The sequence below is a fragment of the Leuciscus leuciscus genome (assembly GCF_965113295.1).
Source record: "Leuciscus leuciscus genome assembly, chromosome: 16".
Classification (NCBI taxonomy): Eukaryota; Metazoa; Chordata; class Actinopteri; order Cypriniformes; family Leuciscidae; genus Leuciscus; species Leuciscus leuciscus.
In genome coordinates this window covers 865,396-890,446 of record NC_138740.1, presented here as the reverse complement: position 1 = coordinate 890,446, position 25,051 = coordinate 865,396, and the positions used below count along the sequence as shown (strand labels likewise).

At 36.1% G+C, this 25,051-nt stretch overlaps 1 protein-coding gene and 1 long non-coding RNA gene across 2 annotated transcripts; one reads left to right on the top strand and one right to left on the bottom strand.

The window, feature by feature from the left end:
• The first annotated feature begins 806 nt into the window (after positions 1-806).
• LOC309477949 (uncharacterized protein) lies at positions 807-25,043 on the top strand. The gene is made up of 9 exons (XM_082141476.1): positions 807-1,297; positions 1,888-2,134; positions 2,418-4,266; positions 17,703-17,788; positions 18,074-18,190; positions 18,402-18,533; positions 18,919-19,035; positions 24,256-24,372; positions 24,800-25,043. The coding sequence occupies exons 4-9, from the start codon at positions 17,739-17,741 to the stop codon at positions 24,897-24,899; spliced, it is 633 nt and encodes a 210-aa protein (XP_081997602.1). The 5' UTR covers positions 807-1,297; positions 1,888-2,134; positions 2,418-4,266; positions 17,703-17,738; the 3' UTR covers positions 24,900-25,043.
• LOC309477481 lies at positions 13,063-17,271 on the bottom strand. Its single transcript, XR_014198656.1, has 3 exons — positions 17,203-17,271; positions 13,258-16,919; positions 13,063-13,222 (listed from the first exon to the last, which is right to left on the bottom strand). It is a non-coding gene; the product is annotated as an uncharacterized lncRNA (long non-coding RNA).
• Positions 25,044-25,051: the final 8 nt, after the last annotated feature.

Below are 25,051 nucleotides of genomic sequence, written 5' to 3'. Positions count from 1 at the left end.
AATAAAGCAGCCAGAAGCCTGTGTTAGAAGCTCTGGCAGATGAAGCAACCACAACACACTCCGTAGTTTCAATGTTATGTGTACAAATAAAAGCCTTACATGTTTGTGTTTGATTTGTTCATTAAATAAATTAAATTTCTCTCCTCGCAAACCCATCAACCAGACTGAGCCAACAATGATTAGGCTTGTTCGACTTGAAACGGCGCTGCACAGACAGACCGATCATTTATGAGATCAAAGTACCGCGAGAGCAATTCAAAAGCATAAGGAGGCGTCTACTTTCTATTCGCTCTCGCGGTACTTTGATGTCATTCACCGATCGGTCTGTGCAGCGCCGGTTCAAGTCGAACAAGCCTAATAGGCTTGTTTGAGATGAGCAAAATCTGCGCAGAATCGATCACCGGTGATCAGCGCGAGATGCATGCCGGTTAGAAATGTGTCCGAGTGCGGTCCGCCTTGCTCTGATGTCATGCTGACGTATCTCGCGACCGCAAGTCGGACGTGTCGGATTCTGCAGTCGAGCACAGTTGCTCTCCACTGACTGCGCTGATCAAAAGCATGATGGGAAACGACTTACTGACGACACAACTTAATGCTCATTGGTTTAAACAACCGTGATGTATTGTTCTCTTTTAAACTGTTTGATTTTAAAACTCTGATATCATGTTTTATGTGTATGTCCCAAACTATCTGACAGTGCGATCTCTTTGGGTTATGCAATGTACATTTTTTATAAAAAAAACAACAAAAACAAAAAAAACACATATGTCTAAAGAAAAAAAGATTGATAAACATGTATTTGGATTGGAATTAAATAAGTACTTTGGGTGTCTTGTTCATTATATTTATTTTCATATAAAAGCAACAGAACTTAAATTCCATCCAGTTTATTAGCAACACTGTGCACGAGCGTGAATCCCGTGAATCCCGCGATATCCATCTTTGATCTCACAGGTGTCAGATCCACCACGAGAAGAGAGAACTGTCTTGCCTGCGCTATTTTCACTCCTCCTCTCACTGCAGCCGCCTACTCTCGCATACATTTCAGGCGAGGCAAGGCGCATCTCAAACAAGCCTATTTACTGACACAAGTCTTCTTTGGAAAAGAATCAAGGATACTAAGCATAAATCCATCTTTATAAACTAAAACGGCTCTGGGATGACTATTTTTCTTTCCAACACATATCTAACATGAGGGCGACCGAAAGAACTTTTCCAGAAACAAAGTGAAAGTAGATGTTCAGTGTTTACATGCGCCATTTTATACCAGGACGGAATACTTGGATCGGGAAAAAAGGTAGGCTATCTAATGCTAATGTAGCAATATTTAATAGTATTGTTTTTAGTTGTTTATGCAGGAACTTTTTGAGAAGCTGTGTCGAGTTAGACATTACCCTTATTAGACATTCTCTGGTCGAGTAACGTTGCATTTCTTTGCGTGGCAGGGGGAGCTTTTTTCCTAGCAATAGGATCCTATTGAGACATTGTTCAAAAAAAATTAAGCATAGTCTCATTACTGCAATGCATCTGGACATTTTACGTTTTTGTGTCTTTTTTTACATTTATTTTATTCTCATTACTGTTTTACAGTATTTTTCCACAGCAAAAACTGAATCACAGATGTTTTCAGACTGAGGGAGCATCCATCTAAACTAAACACAGACAATAAATCACCTAAACACAAATACCCTTTAAACAATATAAACAAACATAATATGAACTATTACATAGTTCTTGTTGCCATTACACAATAACCATTATACATTTATTAATTTAGCAGATGCTTTTAACCAAAACGACTTACAAATGAATGATACAAACGATTTATTTGAAGCTATCGTGTATGCACAATATATACTGTGACTTTATCTTGGGGTGAGGATTCAGGTTCAGAGATCGGAGTGTTTATGGATCTTCAGGTTATTCAGGTCTGACTCTAGTGTAAGCCACTGAACTGTGAATCATCAAAGGACCTGAGAGAGAACAGCGAGCTGTGAAACTCTCAACCTGAAGAAGTTTCAGAACAGCTGCAAGCACGACAGAGAAACGCAACTCTATCCATCTGTGTTTGCTGGCGCGTAGCCATGGGCCAGGGCGGCACTGGCCCGCCCACATTACTCGCTGGCCCGCCCAGGCAAGTTTGATCAAAATACATTTTTAGTTTATTTTTATTATTCAAATGTATTTAAGAAAATATATTAATATAAACCTGATTTATTGTTGACTGGTGTGTGTGTTTAATTTGTTTTCCGAATAAAATGGAATTGTTGAAGCAAGTTGTAGAAAGCCTATGGTTGCTAGGGCGACAGGAAGACTCTCTGAGTGGCGGGCTCTGGCAGCCTTTAGCCAATGTATTAACATCGCCACAATAATGGCTAAACAAGTTTCTTTAATGTTTTATTTAATAAAAAAAAAAGAGTTGAGGAAGAAGACACGCCATCTGCCGAGTCTACCCAGCCCAGTTCTTCAGACTCATTAACCCACAAGAAGGCTAGTCAGGCGCTGGTGGCGGCCGCCGCTCTCTCCCTGCTGGCAGTGCCAGTGCTCTCTCCCGGTCAGCCTGACGCGGGTTTACCCGATCTGAAGGTATTTCCCTGCACTGTCAAGAATAGAAAATTCGAAAAATCAAGGAGCTTCTCATCAAAGTGGTATGGACAGTTTTCTTGGTTTTATTTTTTGTAGTTGCTATTTTTTTTTGGCACAAAAGCTTAATTTCCACCAGTCTGATTGCATTGTAACGTTATATGGTTGAGTTAACAGAAATTAGGGAGTGTGTTGTTATTTATTTCAAACCGTGCTCTGCTGAGAGTTTTCATTTACGTTATTTGAATTTCGTTTACTTTTAGCCTAGGCCTAGGGGAGAGCGGGGCACAAAGTAACGCTTTTTGACTTTCTCAGTTTGTGTAAATCTACTTATGGTTCAGAGTATTTCTTTTTTCCCACATTAATTTCCCACATATCTTGTACAATTATGTGTTTTTGTTTTAGTAATACAGTGTAGCCTATACTTTTTTCTTGATACACCCCGAAATAATGGAAGTGAAATGTTACAACATGCCCCATAGGTGGGGTACATTGTAACATGTGTGGGGCACATTGTAACATAACATATGACAGCTTAAAATGTTATCTGATCTAATAAAAAATATATACAAAAACTAAAATATTTTCTAAATAAAATACAATTAAAAAACTTTTTCATATAAAATAATGGCAATTTTTAATAATTAAATATAAACTCATTTTTGAGTTTTGACTACGAACACATGAAAACACAGCTACGGAAGTAGAATAATGTCAAATGTTTTTGAAATAAAAAGCCTGTTGAATTGCACTACTTGAAAAAAAATAGGCATAGCATTAACCATGCTTGCATTTTAATGCATTGTATTTTTAGTGCTTACATTTTTATGGGCTGAAATTCAACATGGTTGAATATTTAAGCTGTGAATATTTCAATTAAAAACATTTCAAACACCTTTTCATTATTAAAAATTCAATAATCCATAATCACCTTTCATATTTCACTTCCAAAATAGGGAAGTAGGGAGCATCCATCTAAACTAAACACATACAATAAATCACCTAAACACTAATACCCTTTAAACAATATAAACAAACATAATATGAACTATTACATAGTTCTTGTTGCCATTAGACAATAACCATTATACATTTATTAATTTAGCAGATGCTTTTAACCAAAACGACTTACAAATGATTTATTTGAAGCTTTTCATATAAATGTGTGTATGCACGATACTGTGATTGGGGTGAGGATTCAGGTTCAGAGATCGGAGTGTTTATGGATCTTCAGGTTATTCAGGTCTGACTCTAGTGTAAGCCACTGAACTGTGAATCATCAAAGGACCTGAGAGAGAACAGCGAGCTGTTAATCTCTCAACCTGAAGAAGTTTCAGAACAGCTGCAAGCACGACAGAGAAACGCAACTCTATCCATCTGTGTTCCAGCGGGTCAGAGAGACTGAAACTGAACCCCGGCTGTAATTAAGAGACGTTTAACGTAAGTAATACTTCACAGGAGTCTTCACTTCGAGTGTCTGATAGATGTAAACAGTGAGAGATCGTGTGGCTGGTAGTGGCCGGCGCGATGCTAATAGAGCCACGAGACGCGCGCTGCATTTGTTTAGTTTTTTTAAACCTTACATATTGTGTAAGTATATGTAACGCCACTCGAAGATTTTACCCCTACAGCACTTCGATAAAGTGTTCAAGTGTGGCGTAAGAAAGTGACTTTCTAGTTAACGTAAGTAACCACATATGAACTTAATGATTATCTAAATTGTTTGTCTTTTTGTTGGACATATTTGTTAAGAATGACATACAATTACACTTTTTATGCCTAATTTTCGTTATCTACAGATAGGGGAACACTACCTGTTACTTCTAAATGCGTAACGTTCTAGAAACCATTGTAACGCTGTTTGTACTGTTTTTTTCATTTTCTGTGTAAGTTAACGTCAACTACAAAGAGTGCTGTTGTTATAACCTACATATAAAAAGTAAATAAACATGAAAACATTTTATTTTCAAACAGCAAACAAGTTGGAATAAATATTGAACACATATTTGTGCATGTTAGTCACTTCACAGATGTACTAAATGTTGGCATATACAATGAGCACAGTGTGTTTGTGGGTCCAGTCGAAGCACATTGTTACAATCATCTCAGCTATAATACTTATGTGACCTTTGGTTTTTTTTCTCTCTCTGACCCGGTTTGTCTCACCCCTCATCAGCACACACACTCAGAATATGAAATCAGGATTCTTTATTTTCCTGCATACTGCATACAGAGCAGTCAAAGAGAAAAGACGGGCAGTCGTTATGCAGTTCAAGCTCCACCTACAGCAGTTTTCTCTAGCTCTGCTGCACTTAATATCACAGTAAACATTACTCAATATTTTAAATGTCAATATTTCTTAACACAGAGAATACAACTAAGTTAACCGAGTACATTTTTAAACACTATGATAAACATTTACCTGCATACAGAGCAGTCAAAGAAAAGACAGGCAGTCGTTATGCAGTTCAAGCTCCACCTAATCAAAATACGTTTCACCTCATTAGAAAGCACATGGAGAATGACGCAGATAGAAAGATCGTATAATGCATACAAACAGACATGAAACGATCAAAATACTCAAAAATATAAACAGAAAACATGCTCTATAAATCAATCAGTATCTACTGCGAGCAATCCTTGCATACAGTGTCAAACATCTTATATGAAATTACATAATTTTAACTTTTAGTGTGGAGCAAACACAGAACCGACTCACCTACAGCAGTTTTCTCTAGCTCTGCTGCAGATTACTCGAACACAGTGTCCTATAGCGCCACCGGTGCAGCCAATAGGAAACGCAATCCCATTATTGCAGGATTTACTTAAAGGGACCTCAACTTACAATATTTATCTCGTTACACTTATATATCAGTGGCGTAGGCAGAAATTGTATTTTGGGCGGGCCATTGAAAAAGCAACATGACATCATGACTTTGCGTAAACATACACGCCACTTTCATATGGAACGCCGTTGGGGACAATACCTATTATATGTATGGAAGGCCAAAAGGGCCAAAACGTGTGAAACTGTCGCGTTAACGCGTATTTACGTGTTAACGCGTAAATTGCGTGTTAACGCGTAAATGACGTGTTAACGCGTACCTAAATTTGGGACATTAGCACCACCTACTGGTTTGGTGCTGCTCTTGCTCAAACACAGAGAACCTAAATTAAGCTTGTAAATAGCAGTTTTTAAGGTGAAAATACATGTTCAACAATGACTTTTCAGAATATAGGTTACAACTAGGCCTACATATAATTACAGCATATTTTAAATTGGCCTCTGAAAGTCATGACCATTTTCACAATCACAATAGAAGTTGTGTTAGGATAATATTACACATTTCCTTCAAATAGTATTTTCATGTAGCCTACACTCCTATTGTAGCATATTTCTAAAGCATCTTTTTATAATTTAACTACTATGCATTATTTGTTAGAGAGCCCCTTCTGATAACACATTAAGCCTTGTGAATCTGACTGATATATATCGTATATATATCAACACACACTTTGCACATTATACATTATAATGTGTAAAAAAAAGCTACTTTCAATCACCTCGCGCCCAACGACCTACCCACTGTAGATATTTAGTGGCAGGTGTCCTTTTGTCATAAACACAGGAATTTTGTGCAAATATACTGTCTGTTATTGGAAATGTAAAAAAAAAAAATCTTCCACTTGCTTGGGCGAGAAAAAAATCTCTTGGTGTGACTAGGGCTCTTACTGGCGCCCCCCGGCTGTTTGCGCCCTAAGCAACTGCCTAGTTTGCCTATGCCTAGAAACGGCCCTGGCTACATGTGTGTGAGTATCTCTCTGTTCTGGAAATTATTTTGAGTATTAAAGAAACTTTCTTCATCATCCTGTTCTAGTCTGTCTTCCACTCAGCGCGTTGTGACAATAGCCAGAACTTAGAGTTGTTTATTTTTTTACAACATTGTGTTATTATTTATTTTATTAACGAAATGTCAATCTTCGTGTTTATAACAGATCATGGTTACTACAGTGATGGTTACTATGGTTTTACTGTATTGATACAATAGAACTGTAGTAAAACCATGTATCTATCTATCTATCTATCTTTACTTATTTGTTGTGTTATTCAGTTTATAATAAAGTTTATAATAACTGCATCCAATTTCTAGATTTTTTGTAATTGTGTCATCATTTTATTTGATTAGTTGTGCCATAAAAGTAAAAGCCTTAAAGTATTTATTTTTTTTATATATAATTGATATCGATTATTTAATTATCTTGTAAATACCATACAAATGTGGGGAAACTCTGGGGGAAAAAATGATTAAATGTGTTAAGACATAGGCTAGCCTATTCTAGTACTATAACTCGCTGTTAATAGACATATCACAGGGGGTTAAATGACCAAATATGTGAGTCGAAGAAAATGCATAACTCTGAAACATCAACTCTTATGGATTCCATGCAACGGTATTTTTGATGTATTGCATATAATGGCAGGCTGTCGCGCTAATTGCGAAGCAACAATCTCATGACAAACTTAAATAAAGTTTTTAAAAAAAAAAACTATTTTCAACCCACCGTAATATGTTTAACAGTGTTTATTATAACCGAAAGCTAGTTTGTTCACAGTTACCTGTAAAGAAGTGTAATATATAATTTGGAAAAACGATGTATGGATTCCCGTCTCTCTATACGATTCTCATCACGGGCGCGCACCGAACGGAAGATGCCAGGTGACGTAGGCTCATCGTATCCATGAGGTAAGCGCGCTTTTTCGCAATCTCATGAATAAATACAATAAAACGAAGGTGTGCGTCACCAAATTAATAGTCATGAGAATGATTACAAACAGTAACGACAGGCGGTGTCACCGTGACACAACACCTTTATTTTATTTGAATTATTCATGATAGAGTGACTCAAGCACTACGCTGAACATACCTCATGAGCCATCATGAGCAACGACACTGATGGAAGGGTAACTTCCAGGAAACTGAATAGATAGATCACGAGTGTATTAGCACTCCAAATCTATCCAACATTTTGGCGAGAATATAGATTAATCTCTTGTTCTGTGTAGTATTAATAAAATATATATTATTACTTTTGGTCCTATATTCATGATTTCACAATGTAATATCCATTGTAAAAAAAGAAAAGCAGAAGTTCTGTTTCATTTCATTTATTAAAAATTCAAGCCAATCACTTTAGATTATTATTATTACGCATGTGTGTGTGTGTTTGTGTTTGTGTGTAGTGTGTGTTGTAATATAACTTTGTAATATAGCATATATATATATATATATATATACACATATACATACAGGTGCTTCTCAATAAATTAGAATGTCGTGGAAAAGTTCATTTATTTCAGGAATTCAACTTTACAGGTGAAACTAATATACACTTTTTACATGCAAAGTGAGATATTTCAAGCCTTTATTTGTTATAATTTTGATGATTATGGCTTACAGCTTTTGAAACCCCCAAATTCAAAATCTCAGAAAATTTTAATATTACATGAAATCAACAAAAAAAGGATTTTAAATACAGAAATGTTGGTTCTCTGAAAAGTATAATGCATATGTACTCAATACTTGGTTTGGGCCACTTTTGCTTATGGACAGTTTCACCTGTTAAGTTGAATTCCTGAAAAAATTAACTTTTCCAAGACATTATAATTTATAACCACCTTTATAGCCTATATATATATATATATTATTTGTTATATTTTATTGAGCTTGTTATCTTCGAAAAATACTGCAAAACAATGCATCTCAAATCTCAGATTCTTCTAAATTCTCAGATTCAAGGCTTAATGGTGTTAACAGAAGGGGTTCTCTAACAAATAATGCATAGTGGTTCAATTATAAAAAGATACTTTAGAAATATGCTACAGTATAAGTGTACATGTAAATACTGTTTGGAGAAATGTGTAAATATATTACACAATTTCTATTGTGATTTGTGAAAATGGTCATGACTTTTAGGGCTTGAACAGTTATAGTTAACTGTCTAAATATGCCCATTTAAAATATGCTGTAATTATTCTGAAAAGTCATTGTTGAACATGTATTTTCACCTTAAAAACTGCTATTTACAAGCTTAATTTAGGTTCTCTGTGTTTGAGCAAGAGCAGCACCAAACCAGTAGGTGGTGCTAATGTCCCAAATTTAGGTACTCGTTAACACGTCATTTACGCGTTAACACGTAAATACGCGTTAACGCGTAATGACGTGTTAACGCGTAAATGACGTGTTAACACGTAAATACGCGTTAACGCGACAGTTTCACACGTTTTGGCCCTTTTGGCCTTCCATATATATGCAACGCGTGAAATTTGGACGCATTAACACGCACAGTTTGTACGCGTCTTTTTGGTCCGTGTAAACGCGAACGTTTTGTACGTCTAAACGCGAAGTTTTTTGTCATGTTATTTAAAGACACGATCGTTTGTATCGCCTTAACGCAACATTTTTGGCCGTGTATTTTTTGTTACGTGTTTCTAGACGAACGTTTTCGTCGTGTAAACATGACATTTTTGAACGTGTAATATTTCTGAGTCTTATTTGATGTGCGACATACAAATTTTTCTGTTTTAGTTAAACTGGTGATAATTTAGAGTCAATGATTAAATACATTCAATGACTGCATGAATTAACATTATATTCTTTTGTAACGTTAAAGGAATTTGTCCTGTATAGGAAAAGTGAGTGGTCTCTGTGAGCCAACGACCATATTTCCCCTCTGGTTAATGCATTCGAGGTGTCTATTTGGACCACTGCAAATAGCCTACTTGTTGGCAGAACTAATTACACTAGGCCAGTCTACCCTATATGTGGAAAAAGTCACCTCTTTAGTCAGCGGTTTCTGTGGCGTAACGTGTAAAGGGAGACCGGGGTTCTATTCCCACTGACAGCGCTTTTTTTTTTTTTTATAACTTTACAGTTATTAAACGCATTTGTTTTCAATAAAAATTATTTGACTTAAAATTCATTTTAATTCATAAAAGTTACATTTAGGGTAAGGTTAGGGGTAGCTCTAGTCTTTAATATCTCAATAAGTTGCCATGATTTTAATATTGTTTTATAAATCTAATAATCTACTGTCAGTTATATTGCAGGATGTTTAATGCACAACAATACTGATGAGCAAATAGTAACGTTATCTGTCACTATTTATAGCATCTAAATGTCTACTGAATCCACAACTGTTGCTATTTACACTTGGACTTGGACTGGCTGCCCCACAGTTTACGTGGTCCGCCTTAGTGATTCTGTAATGTTTATGTGTCGTATGATTGTGTCTGTGTTTAAATGTTGAATAAAGATTTGTAAATTGTCATAGGCTACTGGTGCTTTGTTTTCTGCTTTTGTATTTGCCTTATTGTTATAATATAATTGTTAAATTTGTGATTGTTACAATATATTGTTGTTATTAGATTATTTTTATCTGACATGTACAGTATACAGTATACATACAGTCTATATGTGTATTAATTATTTCCAGTCAAACTGACATCCCGACTTCAAGGAGCATTCCAGAGTCTCTCATACCAGATTGATGCTGGCCCACTCGGAGATTACTCCAGTCATTTTGAAAAAACAATAGCCACAGTATTTAGTATTTAGCCTTTGCTAACTTTATTATTCATTGTATTTATTAAAGTTGAATGATTTATGGCATTTATTGGCACTATTATGTATAATTATTGACACCCCACCCTGGACCTCACTAATTATTAAACCCTGGCTATGGCCGTATCCAGTGTTGTATGTTGTATGTTAACATATGTTATACACAGGGCTTAATTTGAGCCGGAACACGCCGGAACATGTTCCGTCACCTCCGACATTGGATCCGGCACCTTTTTTATTGGATCCGGATCATCCGGCACCTACTGTGTCACTAAAATTAATTGCCTAAATGAAAAATAAATAAATAAATAAATACTGTTTGTGTAGTGTTCAATGTTTGTGACACATGACTTGCGCGCTTGTTGTACGAGTTGAGATTGCTGTTAGCCTCGATCGTTTCACGCAGGGGAAAAATGTCAAAAAGACAGGAAAGTTTGCTTAACTTTTTCAAATACGCTGGACAGTCAGATCCCAAACAAGCAAAAATCGTTTCCGCTGATCAAAAAGGAGACCACGGTGGACACAGTAGCCTAGTATCGACATAATATTTCGTTATTTCGACATAATAAGGGGACATTCTAATCTGCATTAAGCCACATTAAGCGTTCTTATAATGGGTTTCTATGGGAGGAAAATGCTTAACGTGTAATTGCGTTCATATTCTGGGCTCATTTGATTTGTTTTTCTGATTTGTGCTTTTCTGTTTTTTGTACATAGCATAGCCTATTTGTTAGGATTTTAGTATCATAATGATTAATAAATGCACGCACAATTATCCGTGAACTTGATTTGAACAAATGCCTTTCAACTTGTGTGTGCAAAATTCTGAATTAAATTAATGTGCAGAAATTTTTACAAATAGAAAGTATGTAGGCCTACTATACTGTTTTAGCCATTAAAAAAGCGTATTTAGTTTCATATTTGTTAAAATATTATAATGTTATTTTTTTTTCCATTTATGTTGATTTATGAAAAGTCAACAGCACGACCGAGTAAGATGCGCAATATGAGACATGGAGCGGGTCAGACATGATTTTGACCGTTGAAGTTGAAGTTGTTTTGTAGAAAGCCTTTCTTTAAAGTGAATTTCGTTTTGTATAAATTGTATCTTAATTTTAATCAATTTTTCATCAACCAATTGCCTGTATTTAATCAATAGGCCTACTAAACAAATATAACGGAGGCGCCCGCGCGCTCACTTGCATTGCACGTGAACTAGAGCACACCCTAACTTAACGAAACTCAGTGTATGCCTCACACAGACATGACAAATACATCAAATACACAAAGCTTGAAATGTCTTTAAACGAAATAATTCAAAACGAAAAAAGAAAAAGGCTACTCTCTGATTATGTAATCCATTAGGCTTATTCTGTGCATTTCTCTCTATAAGCGCGTTCACACGGAGATGGCGATCGATCAACTTCATCTTTGCAGCCGAGTCGACACTTTTAGAGAAAACACTTGTTTATTAATAAAAATCAATACACGCGTCACCGGATTTACAGATGCATGCACACATATTATTTCGAAATAACGAGATATTGTGTTGAAATAACATTATTATTAATAATAGCCTACATCTTTTAGAATAGGCCTATTTGATTGAATGCTGAAAGTTGCCCTTGTTCAATTTAATCAAATTAAAACTTTAATTGTGATCATTAACATAACTGAATATTAAATATTTAGTGGCCAAGTTTTGCGCGGCTCTCCGTCAAATCTAGCACCCACTCAGCACATGCGTTAAAAATTCTCTGGCGCTGTCCCTGCAGAGAAGCTACGTAGGCAGTGTAATTTATTTATTTATTTTTAGTTTTGTTTTGTTCCGTTACCTCCAACCCCCGTTTTGAGTCGCCGGATCCACTGCGCTCTGGGACCTCCCACTTTACAAATTAAGCACTGTACATCCTGTTATAAGAGGATGCCAACTGAACGCAGTCTGTAAAAGTTCTTTGACAGTTTAATAAAACATTTCTAAGAGCCATCGTAGAGAGCAATCCAAAAAGAGAGCAATTTTACGATCTCATCCACTTTTCCACGTTACCGGAGACAAAAAAACCTGCATGAGTAGGCTACAAACGGGATGAGATGCCACAGCATGACACAGCACTGACATCACAGCCAACGTATAAATGCATCATTGACTCTAAAGTTTTACGCTTGCCTACGTACATGCCAACGTAAAATTACGATCTCATTCACGAACAAATGTTACGTGTGACGTTTGCATAGGTATTTGCTTACCTAACAGCACATCATCCCTCACGGAAAGAAATGTCGTCTGATGTTTATATATGTATACAGCAACGTGCCATCGCATCACAAATGCAAATGAAATCCTAAATAGAGCAACGCTATTGGCTGTTGTGCGGTCTGACGCGACACCCGAACATATACTTCGTATTGACGCGTACAAACTGTACGTGTTAATGCGTCCAAATTTCACGCGTTGCATATAATAAGTATTGTCCCCAACGGCGTTCCATACTTTCAAGTCAAGTGGCGTGTTATTTATACGCATTTTGAGCTATCCGCGTGTATGTCCACGCCGAAACGAACCGTCATCTTCCGCGTGTATGTCTACGCCATTAAACGTCAGAGTGATTCCGCGTGTATGTGTACGCCGTTAAATGTCCGAGCGAAACTGAGCAAAATGTATATCTACATCTGGGGAGCAATATTTTTTTTCCTAGGATGGTAGGGGAACACTCATAAATGGTATTAACCCCAGTGACGGGTAGGTTTGTAGGTCATATATATTGATATATACAGTAATGTAACGTTAAGTCACCGGCGTTGATAAACACGCTGAAAATCGATTATGCGTGTTGATAACACGCCAAAAATGGGGCCTATAGTTTTTCTTAGAAAAAAAAAAAGACAAATAATAATTAAACCTTAGAGAGTAGAAAAAAGAATAGACAAACTGCAAAAAACAGTTACACCTTTATTTTGCAATATTCGTTAAAGACAATAACAAAACACTGTCTAATCATCAAGTTCAACCAACAGAGCTCAATAAAGGCTGGACAAACCACTAGACAATAACCTATTTTATTCAGGTTAGTCAGCAGTGCAAGACAGTTCACCCGAAAATAAAGTAGGGGATCGCGGGGCACAACGTAACACAGGGCTTGTTGTAACACGCTTGTTTTAAATACTTCCGCACATGCTTGGATGACGAAACTTGGTGTATTTACTAGTTGCCATATCAACACTATATAGAAAAAAAAAATCTGCCAATTTTTTTTTTTTTGAAGATATCCATAGACATTTATTAAACCATAGCAAAAGTACATTTCTTACGTAAGTTAATTTTTCATCTCTATTTTTTGTGTTTATTTAAAATAAGACAAATCTGATATTATTTTAATCTCCAAGATGTTATTTAACAGTTGAGATAGTTCTTTAATGCTTCGCTAACTAGCAGAAGACACTAGCAGGGTTTAAATCCCAGTTGTGCAGGCGGGGGCATGTTGTCACACTGCGTTACAATGTGCCCCTATTACAAATATGCTATTATATTCTATACTTTTATTAATTTTATTGAGAAAACGTGAGAAAAAGGTGAATAAAGACTGAGAGTCAATGTTCAGAAATTACAAATTATTTATTTGTTTTGAACTATGTTGTATAGCTGTGTATGGAAGTAGAATAATGTCAAATGTTTTTGAAATAAAAAGCCTGTTGAATTGCACTACTTGAAAAAAAATAGGCATTGCATTAACCATGCTTGCATTTTAATGCATTGTATTTTTAGTGCTTACATTTTTATGGGCTGAAATTCAACATGGTTGAATATTTAAGCTGTGAATATTTCAATTAAAAACATTTCAAACACCTTTTCATTATTAAAAATTCAATAATCCATAATCACCTTTCATATTTCACTTCCAAAATATTCAAACTGTTTAAAAATACAACCAATAATATTCAACAGGCAATTTTCGGTCCATTTTATTTCGCTTTGCAAATTCGCTTCCACAAATTCAGTGGTTCAAATTCGACAGTAAATTCAACACTGACGTCCAGGAACTGCAGGAAAAGCAGTAGATTACCGAGCATACTCTCCATCTGCTGTTAGTCGACCTCACCAGCAGGGGGTGCAAAAGCGCGTGTTGAAGACCAGCAACAGTTAGAACAAGTCATTCATTCATAAAACTCATTTACAGCAATGTAAGTGTATTTGTGATTATTATGACGGCAGTTTTATGTTAAATTCAGTGTCTTCACGGTTACTTTTCCTATGTAGCCTACATGCATCTTTCTCTACCGTGAACGAGATTATAATGTTATTCCCCGATGCGGATGTACAGATCCAATGTTACATTTTTGAGGTTGACATATATTTCTCTTGGTTGTTTAGTTGCCTTAACTTTATATTGTGGCGATGTGCTGCATGCAGGCTATTAGGGTTTCCCTCAATACTTAAGGATTCCCCTGCTGGACATATACAACGCTTAACGTAGCTTAATGGACTACAGTGATGTAAAAGACCAAACTCGCAGGCAAGCAGATGGACTCAGAATAACGCGCAAAGCTTAATGCTGAGCGTTTCCCAGTGATAGACTGGCATAAAGTTGGCTTGACGTTGGACATTCGCACATTTAGGGACCGTCTCTAAAGTGATACGACATTGGTATACACGTTTCTAACTCCGATAGCATTTGAATAGAGCGACTTACAGTCATAAAACCAACTGTAAAGTGTTAATTTAGTGTCAGGCATAATGCGCACCCTTTGGATTTTTGATATTTATTCAAATAAATTTAAGTTTGCTATTGAAGTTAGAAACGTGTATGCCAATGTTGTATGCAACTTTAGAGACGGTCCCTAAATGTGCGAATGTCCAATATCAAGCCAATTTTCACATTTAGTCATTTAGCAGAAGCTTTTATCCAAAGCGATTTACAGTAACTAACAATAGGAGGACAATATGCAAGTGCTGTGACAGTTTAAGCTAATGCAATACACGTATGCATCCTATATATATATATGTATGTGTTGATTTTATGCCAGTATATCACGAAACGCTCAGCATGAAACTTTGCGCGTTAAGTTCATATTCTGAGTCCATCTTCTTGCCTGTGGCCTATATAATAGCCTACAGCCTACTTCCCTAATAAGGTGCAAGATTGGTCTTTCATATCACTATCAACGGAAGGGAAATCCTTGAGTATGAGGTATTGAGGGAAACCGATTATAATCCCGTTCATGGTAGAGAAAGCTGATGACATGTAGAATACACAGGGAAAGTAACAATGAAGTTATTGAATGAAACATAAACACAGCTTTTGTGTGTTTATCATCTTTTCCGCATATACTGACACAGATAATCATTTTCATTTTATGAATGAATGTCTTCGTCAGCAACAAGCGCTTTTGCACCATCTGATGGTGAGGTCGACTAACAGCAGATGGAGAGTATGCTCGGGAATCTACTGCTTTTCCTGCAGTTCCTGGACGTCAATGTTGAATTTACTGTCGAATTTGAACCACTGAATTTGTGGAAGCGAATTTGCAAAGCGAAATAAAATGGACCAAAAATTGCCTGTTGAATATTATTGGTTGTATTTTTAAACAGTTTGAATATTTTGGAAGTGAAATATGAAAGGTGATTATGGATTATTGAATTTTTAATAATGAAAAGGTGTTTGAAATGTTTTTAATTGAAATATTCACAGCTTAAATATTCAACCATGTTGAATTTCAGCCCATAAAAATGTAAGCACTAAAAATACAATGCATTAAAATGCAAGCATGGTTAATGCTATGCCTATTTTTTTTCAAGTAGTGCAATTCAACAGGCTTTTTATTTCAAAAACATTTGACATTATTCTACTTCCGTAGCTGTGTTTTCATGTGTTCGTAGTCAAAACTCAAAAATGAGTTTATATTTAATTATTAAAAATTGCCATTATTTTATATGAAAAAGTTTTTTAATTGTATTTTATTTAGAAAATATTTTAGTTTTTGTATATATTTTTTATTAGATCAGATAACATTTTAAGCTGTCATATGTTATGTTACAATGTGCCCCACACATGTTACAATGTACCCCACCTATGGGGCATGTTGTAACATTTCACTTCCATTATTTCGGGGTGTATCAAGAAAAAGGTATAGGCTACACTGTATTACTAAAACAAAAACACATAATTGTACAAGATATGTGGGAAATTAATGTGGGAAAAAAGAAATACTCTGAACCATAAGTAGATTTACACAAACTGAGAAAGTCAAAAAGCGTTACTTTGTGCCCCGCTCTCCCCTAGGCCTAGGCTAAAAGTAAACGAAATTCAAATAACGTAAATGAAAACTCTCAGCAGAGCACGGTTTGAAATAAATAACAACACACTCCCTAATTTCTGTTAACTCAACCATATAACGTTACAATGCAATCAGACTGGTGGAAATTAAGCTTTTGTGCCAAAAAAAAATAGCAACTACAAAAAATAAAACCAAGAAAACTGTCCATACCACTTTGATGAGAAGCTCCTTGATTTTTCGAATTTTCTATTCTTGACAGTGCAGGGAAATACCTTCAGATCGGGTAAACCCGCGTCAGGCTGACCGGGAGAGAGCACTGGCACTGCCAGCAGGGAGAGAGCGGCGGCCGCCACCAGCGCCTGACTAGCCTTCTTGTGGGTTAATGAGTCTGAAGAACTGGGCTGGGTAGACTCGGCAGATGGCGTGTCTTCTTCCTCAACTCTTTTTTTTTTATTAAATAAAACATTAAAGAAACTTGTTTAGCCATTATTGTGGCGATGTTAATACATTGGCTAAAGGCTGCCAGAGCCCGCCACTCAGAGAGTCTTCCTGTCGCCCTAGCAACCATAGGCTTTCTACAACTTGCTTCAACAATTCCATTTTATTCGGAAAACAAATTAAACACACACACCAGTCAACAATAAATCAGGTTTATATTAATATATTTTCTTAAATACATTTGAATAATAAAAATAAACTAAAAATGTATTTTGATCAAACTTGCCTGGGCGGGCCAGCGAGTAATGTGGGCGGGCCAGTGCCGCCCTGGCCCATTACTGGCTACGCGCCAGCTTATATATATTAATACTTGTGTGAATGTTCTATATCAAACTGCACAAGAGAACCTGTTGATTCCGATGATATCAGGTTGTCATTTGATTCCAATTATAAAACTTAAGTGAACTGATACAACATGCATGTCATTACTTTATAATCTATTTTCACAGTGTTGCAGAAACATTATCACATTAACACATTTTAACAGCATTACTGTTGTTGTTACAGTAGTTTAAAGTAGTACTTTAAGTTATAAGTGTTTACAAATGACATAATGGGGGGAAAAGGGAGAGAAATATGGCGAATGTGAAACTTCTGTGTTTGTGTCAACTTCTCAAAGACACACAGGACATCTGTGTCATAAATCTGCTCCTCTGTCCTCATATATTACATATGAAGGTGAAATACTTTGTCAGTGTGTCTGAATCAGTGTTTCTGACTCTTCAGGCTTACCTGTGACGCTCCATGAAGACTGAATGAATCATGGAGGACAGAGAAACATTCAGAGATGGAGATGTTTCTCCAGCATTCAGGTACATCACAATCTTCATATGACCTTAATGTTATGGATAATACAGTGTATGTCACATAACAGGGTGTTCTGCATGTTTGCCATGATTGGGAAGGTGTTCTGAGAGCTAGTCTGGTGCCGTGAATGGAATAGATAGATGGCTGGATTTATCCTTGTGCAATGTCTTCACTCTTCAACTTTTGTGAAGCTTCTCTTGGATAGACTTGGATAGATTCTCTATATGAGGTTTATCTACATGTAAAATAAGCTAAATTAAAATTAATTTCTGTCTCCTATTCTGATACAGTAAATTCCATGTGAAGAGATCAATCTCACCGGAGTCCAGCTGTGTGTCCATGAAGAGTGACCAGTCTATGGAAAAACCACCAGAATTTAAGGGAAAACACACATCAACTGATCTGAGGTACAACATTTCTGTCTAGATAAATAGATATATAGATGATGCTATCATTATCCAAGTTTTCGTATTACATGTGTATTTTTTGTCTATTCTGTTGTCTCTATTATGTGAAAATACAATACAACATTTGGATGGATGGATAACATTATCATGGTGCAATGTAAAATTGTCAAGTTAATTACATTAATTCTTCTTATCACAATTTCTTTTAAAGTCAATCACACAGTCAGAGATCAATCTCACCGGAGTCCAGCTGTGAGTCCATGAAGAGTGACTGGTCTATGGAAAAACCACCAGACTTTAAGGGAGAACACACACCAACTGCAGCAGCCACGAGTAACAACAGGTAAGGCTAGCGGTTAAAGTCATCTATGCATAATTTGATTTGACGACAGTTACGAGACCGATTACTCGATCCAATCACGTTGATGGATAAAAATAAAATTTTAAAACAAGCATGTAACGAGTAATGACCACAAACAGAAGAAAAATAGCGGAGTAAAAGTACCAATACATCACTTTAAATGTAGGCTACTCAAGTAAAAGTAAAATTACACAATTTTTAAACTGCTCAAAAAAGTAAAATTTCTGAAAAAAACTACTTAATTACAGTAACGTGAGTATTTGTAGTTTGTTACTTCTTCACACCACTGTGGATAACATTATCATGGTGCAATGTAAAAGTGTCATGTTACCTACATTAATTCTTCTTATCACTATTTCTTTTAAAGTCAATCACACAGTCAGAGATCAAACTCACCGGAGTCCAGCTGTGTGTCCATGAAGAGTGACCAGTCTATGAACAAACCACCAGGATTTAAGGGAGAACACAAACCAACTGATCTGAGGTACAGCATTTTGGATGATGGATAACTATCATGGTGCAATGTAAAATTGTCAAGTTAAAGGGATAGTTTATACAAAAATGAAAGTTACCCAATGATTTACTCTCCCTAAAGTCATCCTAGGTGTATATGACTTTCTTCTTTCAGACGAATATAACCGGAGTTAAATAAAAATAAAAATATCATTGCTCTTCCAAGCTTTATAATGGCAGTGAATGGAGGATGAGATTTTGAAGCCCAAAAAAGTCCATCCATCATTAAAGTAAATCCATATGGATCCAGGGGTTAATAAAGGCCTTCTAAATCAAAGCGATGTGTTTGTATGAGAAAAATATCCATATTTAAAACTTTATCAACTTAAATAAGTAGCTTCCGACAGCCAGCTGCACGCATTGATTTACGGTGAAAGAGTAAACCTTGACCTGACTCATGATGTACTGACGAACGCAGAAGCGCAGAGGATCGAGCAAAACAAAACACCAGTCATGAATTAAGTCTATTTTTAAAGAGAAATATGGGAAGACTTGAGTTTGTTGCCCAGCCCTGTTTGTTTGAACCGTGAGAGGCGTCAAAGCTTATGATACTCCTACATCCTTCGTCATACATCACGTCAAGAGTTACTCTTTTGACGTAAGTCGACTTGCGCAAGCTTGTTATTGTAGTTGAGAAAGTTATAAATATGGATATTTTTCTTACACAAACGCATTGCTTTGCTTCAGAAGGCCTTTATTAACCCCATGGTAACCCGTATGGATTTACTTTTATGATGATGGATGCACTTTTTTATAACTCAGATTATATTCGTCTGAAAGAAGAAAGTTATATACACCTGTTGGAAACTTTTCCTTCGTCAAAGCAGAGACCAGGAGACGTTGGGATTGCGTTCAAACAGAAGTTATTCTTTTATTGAGAACTTCGCTGTGCGTTGCTGCAGTTCATCCAACAGTCTAACTCAAACAGTATACATTGTAGTTTATATACCTTCCAAGGGTGAGGGATTTACATTTGAGGTTGAACAAAGCATGTAAATGAGTATACAGGTTTAGGAACCTGCCCTAGACTCCAGAGTGTTACCAATACTAATCCAATCAGCATAACTATTCAATGCATAGATGCTAATCCAATCAGCCTAACTATTCAATGTCTGGGGCTGGGGCTCTGGCTCCAAGAGCCATTAAAGACAAAAGGTGAGAGTCTGACTCATTTAACTTCCAATAGAAAAACAGGTCTGGCAGGAATCTCTTGCTGGAAACTCAATAATCATCATTTATACCTCAAATGCTAAATACAATATTATTCACCGTGATGTTATGTAAGGAAGCATATCTGAAATAGATTCTTAAATTTGTTATTCCACACACCTTCCATGATCAAATTAAATAAACTGGCACTGAACACAGTAAAAACTAACTGCATGATTTTAGGTTCAAATTATAACATTAATCAAAATCCTGTAATTAGGGGCCAAGCACAGAATGTGCGTAGGCACCTATTGTCTCTTTTGGCGTACCAAAAATAATTCTTCTTTTTCTTCCGCTCTGGGAGTCTATGGCAGCCCATAGAACCGCTTGCGGGAAAGTTGTGCAATTTGGCACACTGATAGAGGACAGACTGAACAGTCACCATAGCAAATTTGGAGTCTCCAACTCATTCCCTCTAGCGCCACCAGCTGGCCATTTTCAATTTTTCGAAAAATCTACTTTTTTGAACTCCTCCTAGGCCGTTGCTCCGATTTTCACGAAAATTTTACCAGATCATCTACAGACCATGCCGACAAAAAGTTATGGAATTCAAGTTGTTTCGTGTAACAATTTTCGAAAAAATCCACGAACAAATTTAACGTAGCGCTTGCGAAAACAGACGTAAGGCTGTATCTCCGCAACGCTTTATTGGATTCAGACCAAACTTGGTACATGTCATCCCAACCATGACCTGAGGCTACATGCTGCGTTTCGGCACAGCGCCACCTACTGGTCCGGAGATATGAAAAATGGCTATTTTTGCTTATAACTTCCGAATAGTTTGCCCAAAAATCATAAAATTGGTCTCGTTAGATTCAGGCCAACATGCTGAGTCGACTGATATCCAATTTTACCATATCGGCCATTTTGGCTGTCGGCCATTTTGAATTTTGTGCTAAAATGCTGTATTTTAAGAACGCATGAATGGATTGTTACGAAACATGGTATGGGTCATCAGCACGATGCCCTGAAGGAGCGTGAGAAGTTTCGAAACAGCGCCACCTTGTGGTCAAAAGTTATAACAACATTTCCAAAAAGGCTAATAACTTTGAATAAATCTGCCTATTGAAATGCCACTGGTCTTAATAGATTCCCTGGGTCAAGCCGAGAACATAGATACCGATTTTGCCATATTTGGCCGAACTTCCTGTCCGCCATCTTGATTTTCATTCAAAACCTACTTTTTCGAATTCCTCCTAGACCGTTTGTCCGATTTTCACCAAAATCGAATCGTATCATCTCCAGACCGTGCCGACTAAAACCGTTTTCGTATAGCGCAGCAGCAAAGTTGAGGCATGATGCTAAAAGCACTATTCAGGCTTGTGCAATGCTTTGACATATTGACACCAAACTTTGTATGTGTCATTGTCACTTCACTCTGACCACATCACATCAGTTTTGTAACTGCTCCACCTATTGGTCGAAAGTGATAATCCATTAAATCATATTCTGAATTACTTTTTATATGATTTTTCAGCCATTTCGCCTAAAATCCTCTTTAAATGTCTTTAATTGCTCATTGTTGCAGTTGGTCTGACACCTTCAGCCATGTTGGCATATCCTGTCATCTGCTTGCGCTTGGCCCCGATAATTGCTGCTTGCAGCTATATTTAATATTAAAATGAATAACGTAACTATTAAACAGGTGCACGAGACCAAACTACTGGGTGTAACAGTTGACTCTAGATTATCATGGAAAAAACATATTAATAATATTATTGCAAAAATGGGAAGAGGTATATCTATTATGAGAAGACATGCAAATTTTTGAACTTCAAATATTATGAATTATGCGATGAAAGCACTAATATTGACATCTTTCATTTCTTTCATTTCATTGGTGAATATATGAATAAATTACAACTTATACAGAATAGAGCTGCTCGTGTAGCACTTAGGTGCAGCTATAGGAGAAATATTATATTAATGCACAAAGATCTTAACTGGTTGTTGGTCGAAGATAGACTGTTGTATTCACTGTTAATTCTCATAAGGCAAGGCAAGGCAAGGCAAGTTTATTTATATAGCACATGTCATACACAATGGCAATTCAAAGTGCTTTACATAGAAGAAATTAAAATAATAAAAAGAAATAAGAATAATTAAAACAGTTTAGAAAAATAAAATAAAATACAGTACTTAAAAAAAAAAAAAAGAATATTATTATAGATCTTTCCTTCAAAGGATTCCCTTAAGACTTAAATCTTTCAACCTTCTTTTAACCTTCAATCTTCTTCCATCTATCAACTTTCCTTTAACTTTCTTTTCTCCCTCATTTACTCACACGTTCTTTTCACTTTCTTTAGCACTGCGTTCACATTCTTTCTCAGACGAAAACTGTTCTACTTTCAAACCCACATTAATACACGTCACTTTCACATTATCACTTTCTTTTACACCTTCTGAGTGGGCATTTACAGTTACGGGCTAAATGCCCTGCTGACATAGGAGAAATTAAAATAATTAAAAGAAATAAGAATAATTAAAACAGTTTAGAAAAAATAAATAAAATACAGTACAGTACAAACAGTCGGACGAACAGCGGCACAGTGCTCATTCAGTAAATGCATAGCTAAACAGAAGTGTTTTGAGTCTGGATTTGAATGTGACCACTGTAGGAGCACATCTGATCTCTTCTGGAAGCTGGTTCCAGCTGTGGCTGGCATAATAGCTAAAAGCAGACTCGCCATGTTTAGAGTGAACCCTTGGTATTTCTAGCTGATATGATCCTAATGATCTGAGTGATCTGTTGGGTTTATATTCAGTGAGCATATCTGCAATGTATTGAGGTCCTAGGCCATTGAATGATTTATATACCAGTAATAATACTTTAAAATCAATCCTAAATCTAACTGGGAGCCAGTGTAAAGACCTGAGGACTGGTGTGATGTGTTCATATGTTCTGGTTCTGCTCAGCGTTCTGTATGAGCTGCAACTGTCTTATGGTCTTTTTGGGAAGGCCAGTGAGGAGTCCATTACAATAGTCCACCCTGCTGGTGATGAAAGCATGAACAAGTTTCTCTAAGTCTTGTCTGGAAACAAAGCATCTAATTCTTGCAATATTTTTCAGATGATAGTATGCTGATTTAGTTATTGCTTTGACATGACTACTGAAACTAAGGTCTGACTCTAGTGTCACACCAAGATTCCTGACTTGATGTTTAGTTGTTTGACCCCATAAGAAACATTTCCATCTCAAAATTGCCTTCTGTTTTGTTCAAGCATCTTTCTTTCAGTGTAGACAATCATCAGTACAGTACTAGACATGCAACTAAAGGCAACTTCACCTTACCCATAGCAAGAACAAATGCCATAAAAAACACTGTTATGTTCAGAGGTATGAAGGAATGGAATAAACTGCCAAAGAATATCATACTTACTAACAATGTCAATCAATTTAAATTATATGTAAAACAGCATCTATCAAAATAATACATCTGACTGTTTATATTTATATTTATTTATATATGTGTGTGAATATGTGTGTACATGCACATGTGTAGGTATATTTATAGGCGTATGTGTATGAATGTGTTCTTATATGTGTGTATATTTCATGCCCGTATGAGGGTACATATGTACGTTGATAGGTGTATATACATGTGTATATGTGTATGTGAATGTGTATTTACTTTTTCCATTCATTTGTTGTATTTTTAATGACTTTTTAAAAAAAATTTATTTATTTATTTTTTTTGTTTATGTATATATTTTTCAGGACCCCAGGAAGAATAGCTGCAGCACTGCTGTAGCTAATGGGGATCCTTTCAATAAAAACAATAAAAACAAAAACAAAACCTTAAGGGTGAGTAAATCATGGGGTAATTTTCATTTTTGGGTGAACTATCCCTTTAACTACATGAATTCTTCTTGTCACTATTTCTTTTAAAGTCAATCACACAGTCAGAGATCAAACTCACCGGAGATTTTCATATTCTCCATATTTTAATATCTCTATTCTATTGTCTCTCTTCTATTATAGTGAATTACATGTGAAGAGATCAAACTCATCGGAGTCCAGCTGTGTGTCCATGAAGAGTGACCGGTCTATGGACACATTAGTTACATTTAATGAAAAACACACATCAACTGATCTGAGGTACAATATTTTAGTTAAACAGACAGATAATAATAATGAAACATCTGTTTAACCATTTCCTTTATTTTTTTTAATAAAACTGCAACATTTCGATCAAAAAGATCTTCGTCAGTTTTTAAAAAGTTTTTTTTATCAAATCGTTGCTGTTTTTTTTGTGCAAATATTTTGTATTGATCCTGCACCAGTTGGAGGGAATTTGGATGTGTCTTTTCTTCCTCTTTTTTTAGACAGACAGTTATAAATGCCATTTCATTTCATCCCTCAAACCCAGAGTATTTGTTAACATCCATGCTTTGGACCACTTATACTGCACTGTAGTCACACTAGCCAAATGAATAAATGACTTTTAAAAGAATAGTGTTGATTTATTTTACTATCACTTCCACATCTATAATTCATGTTGTAATCTATTATGTTAATCTTTCAGTCATGACTCTCAACTGGTCCAAAGCAGATTCAAATCAAATCTGCTGAAGAAGTTTCAGTGTATGAAGGAACAGCAAAGCAGGGAAACCCAACACTCCTGAATGAGATCTACACAGAGCTCTACATCACAGAGAGTGAAAGTGGAGAGATCAATAATGAGCATGAGCTAAGACAGATTGAGACACAATCCAGGAGAGCAGGAACAGAGGACACACCGATCAAATGCAATGGCATCTTTAGACCTTTACCTGGA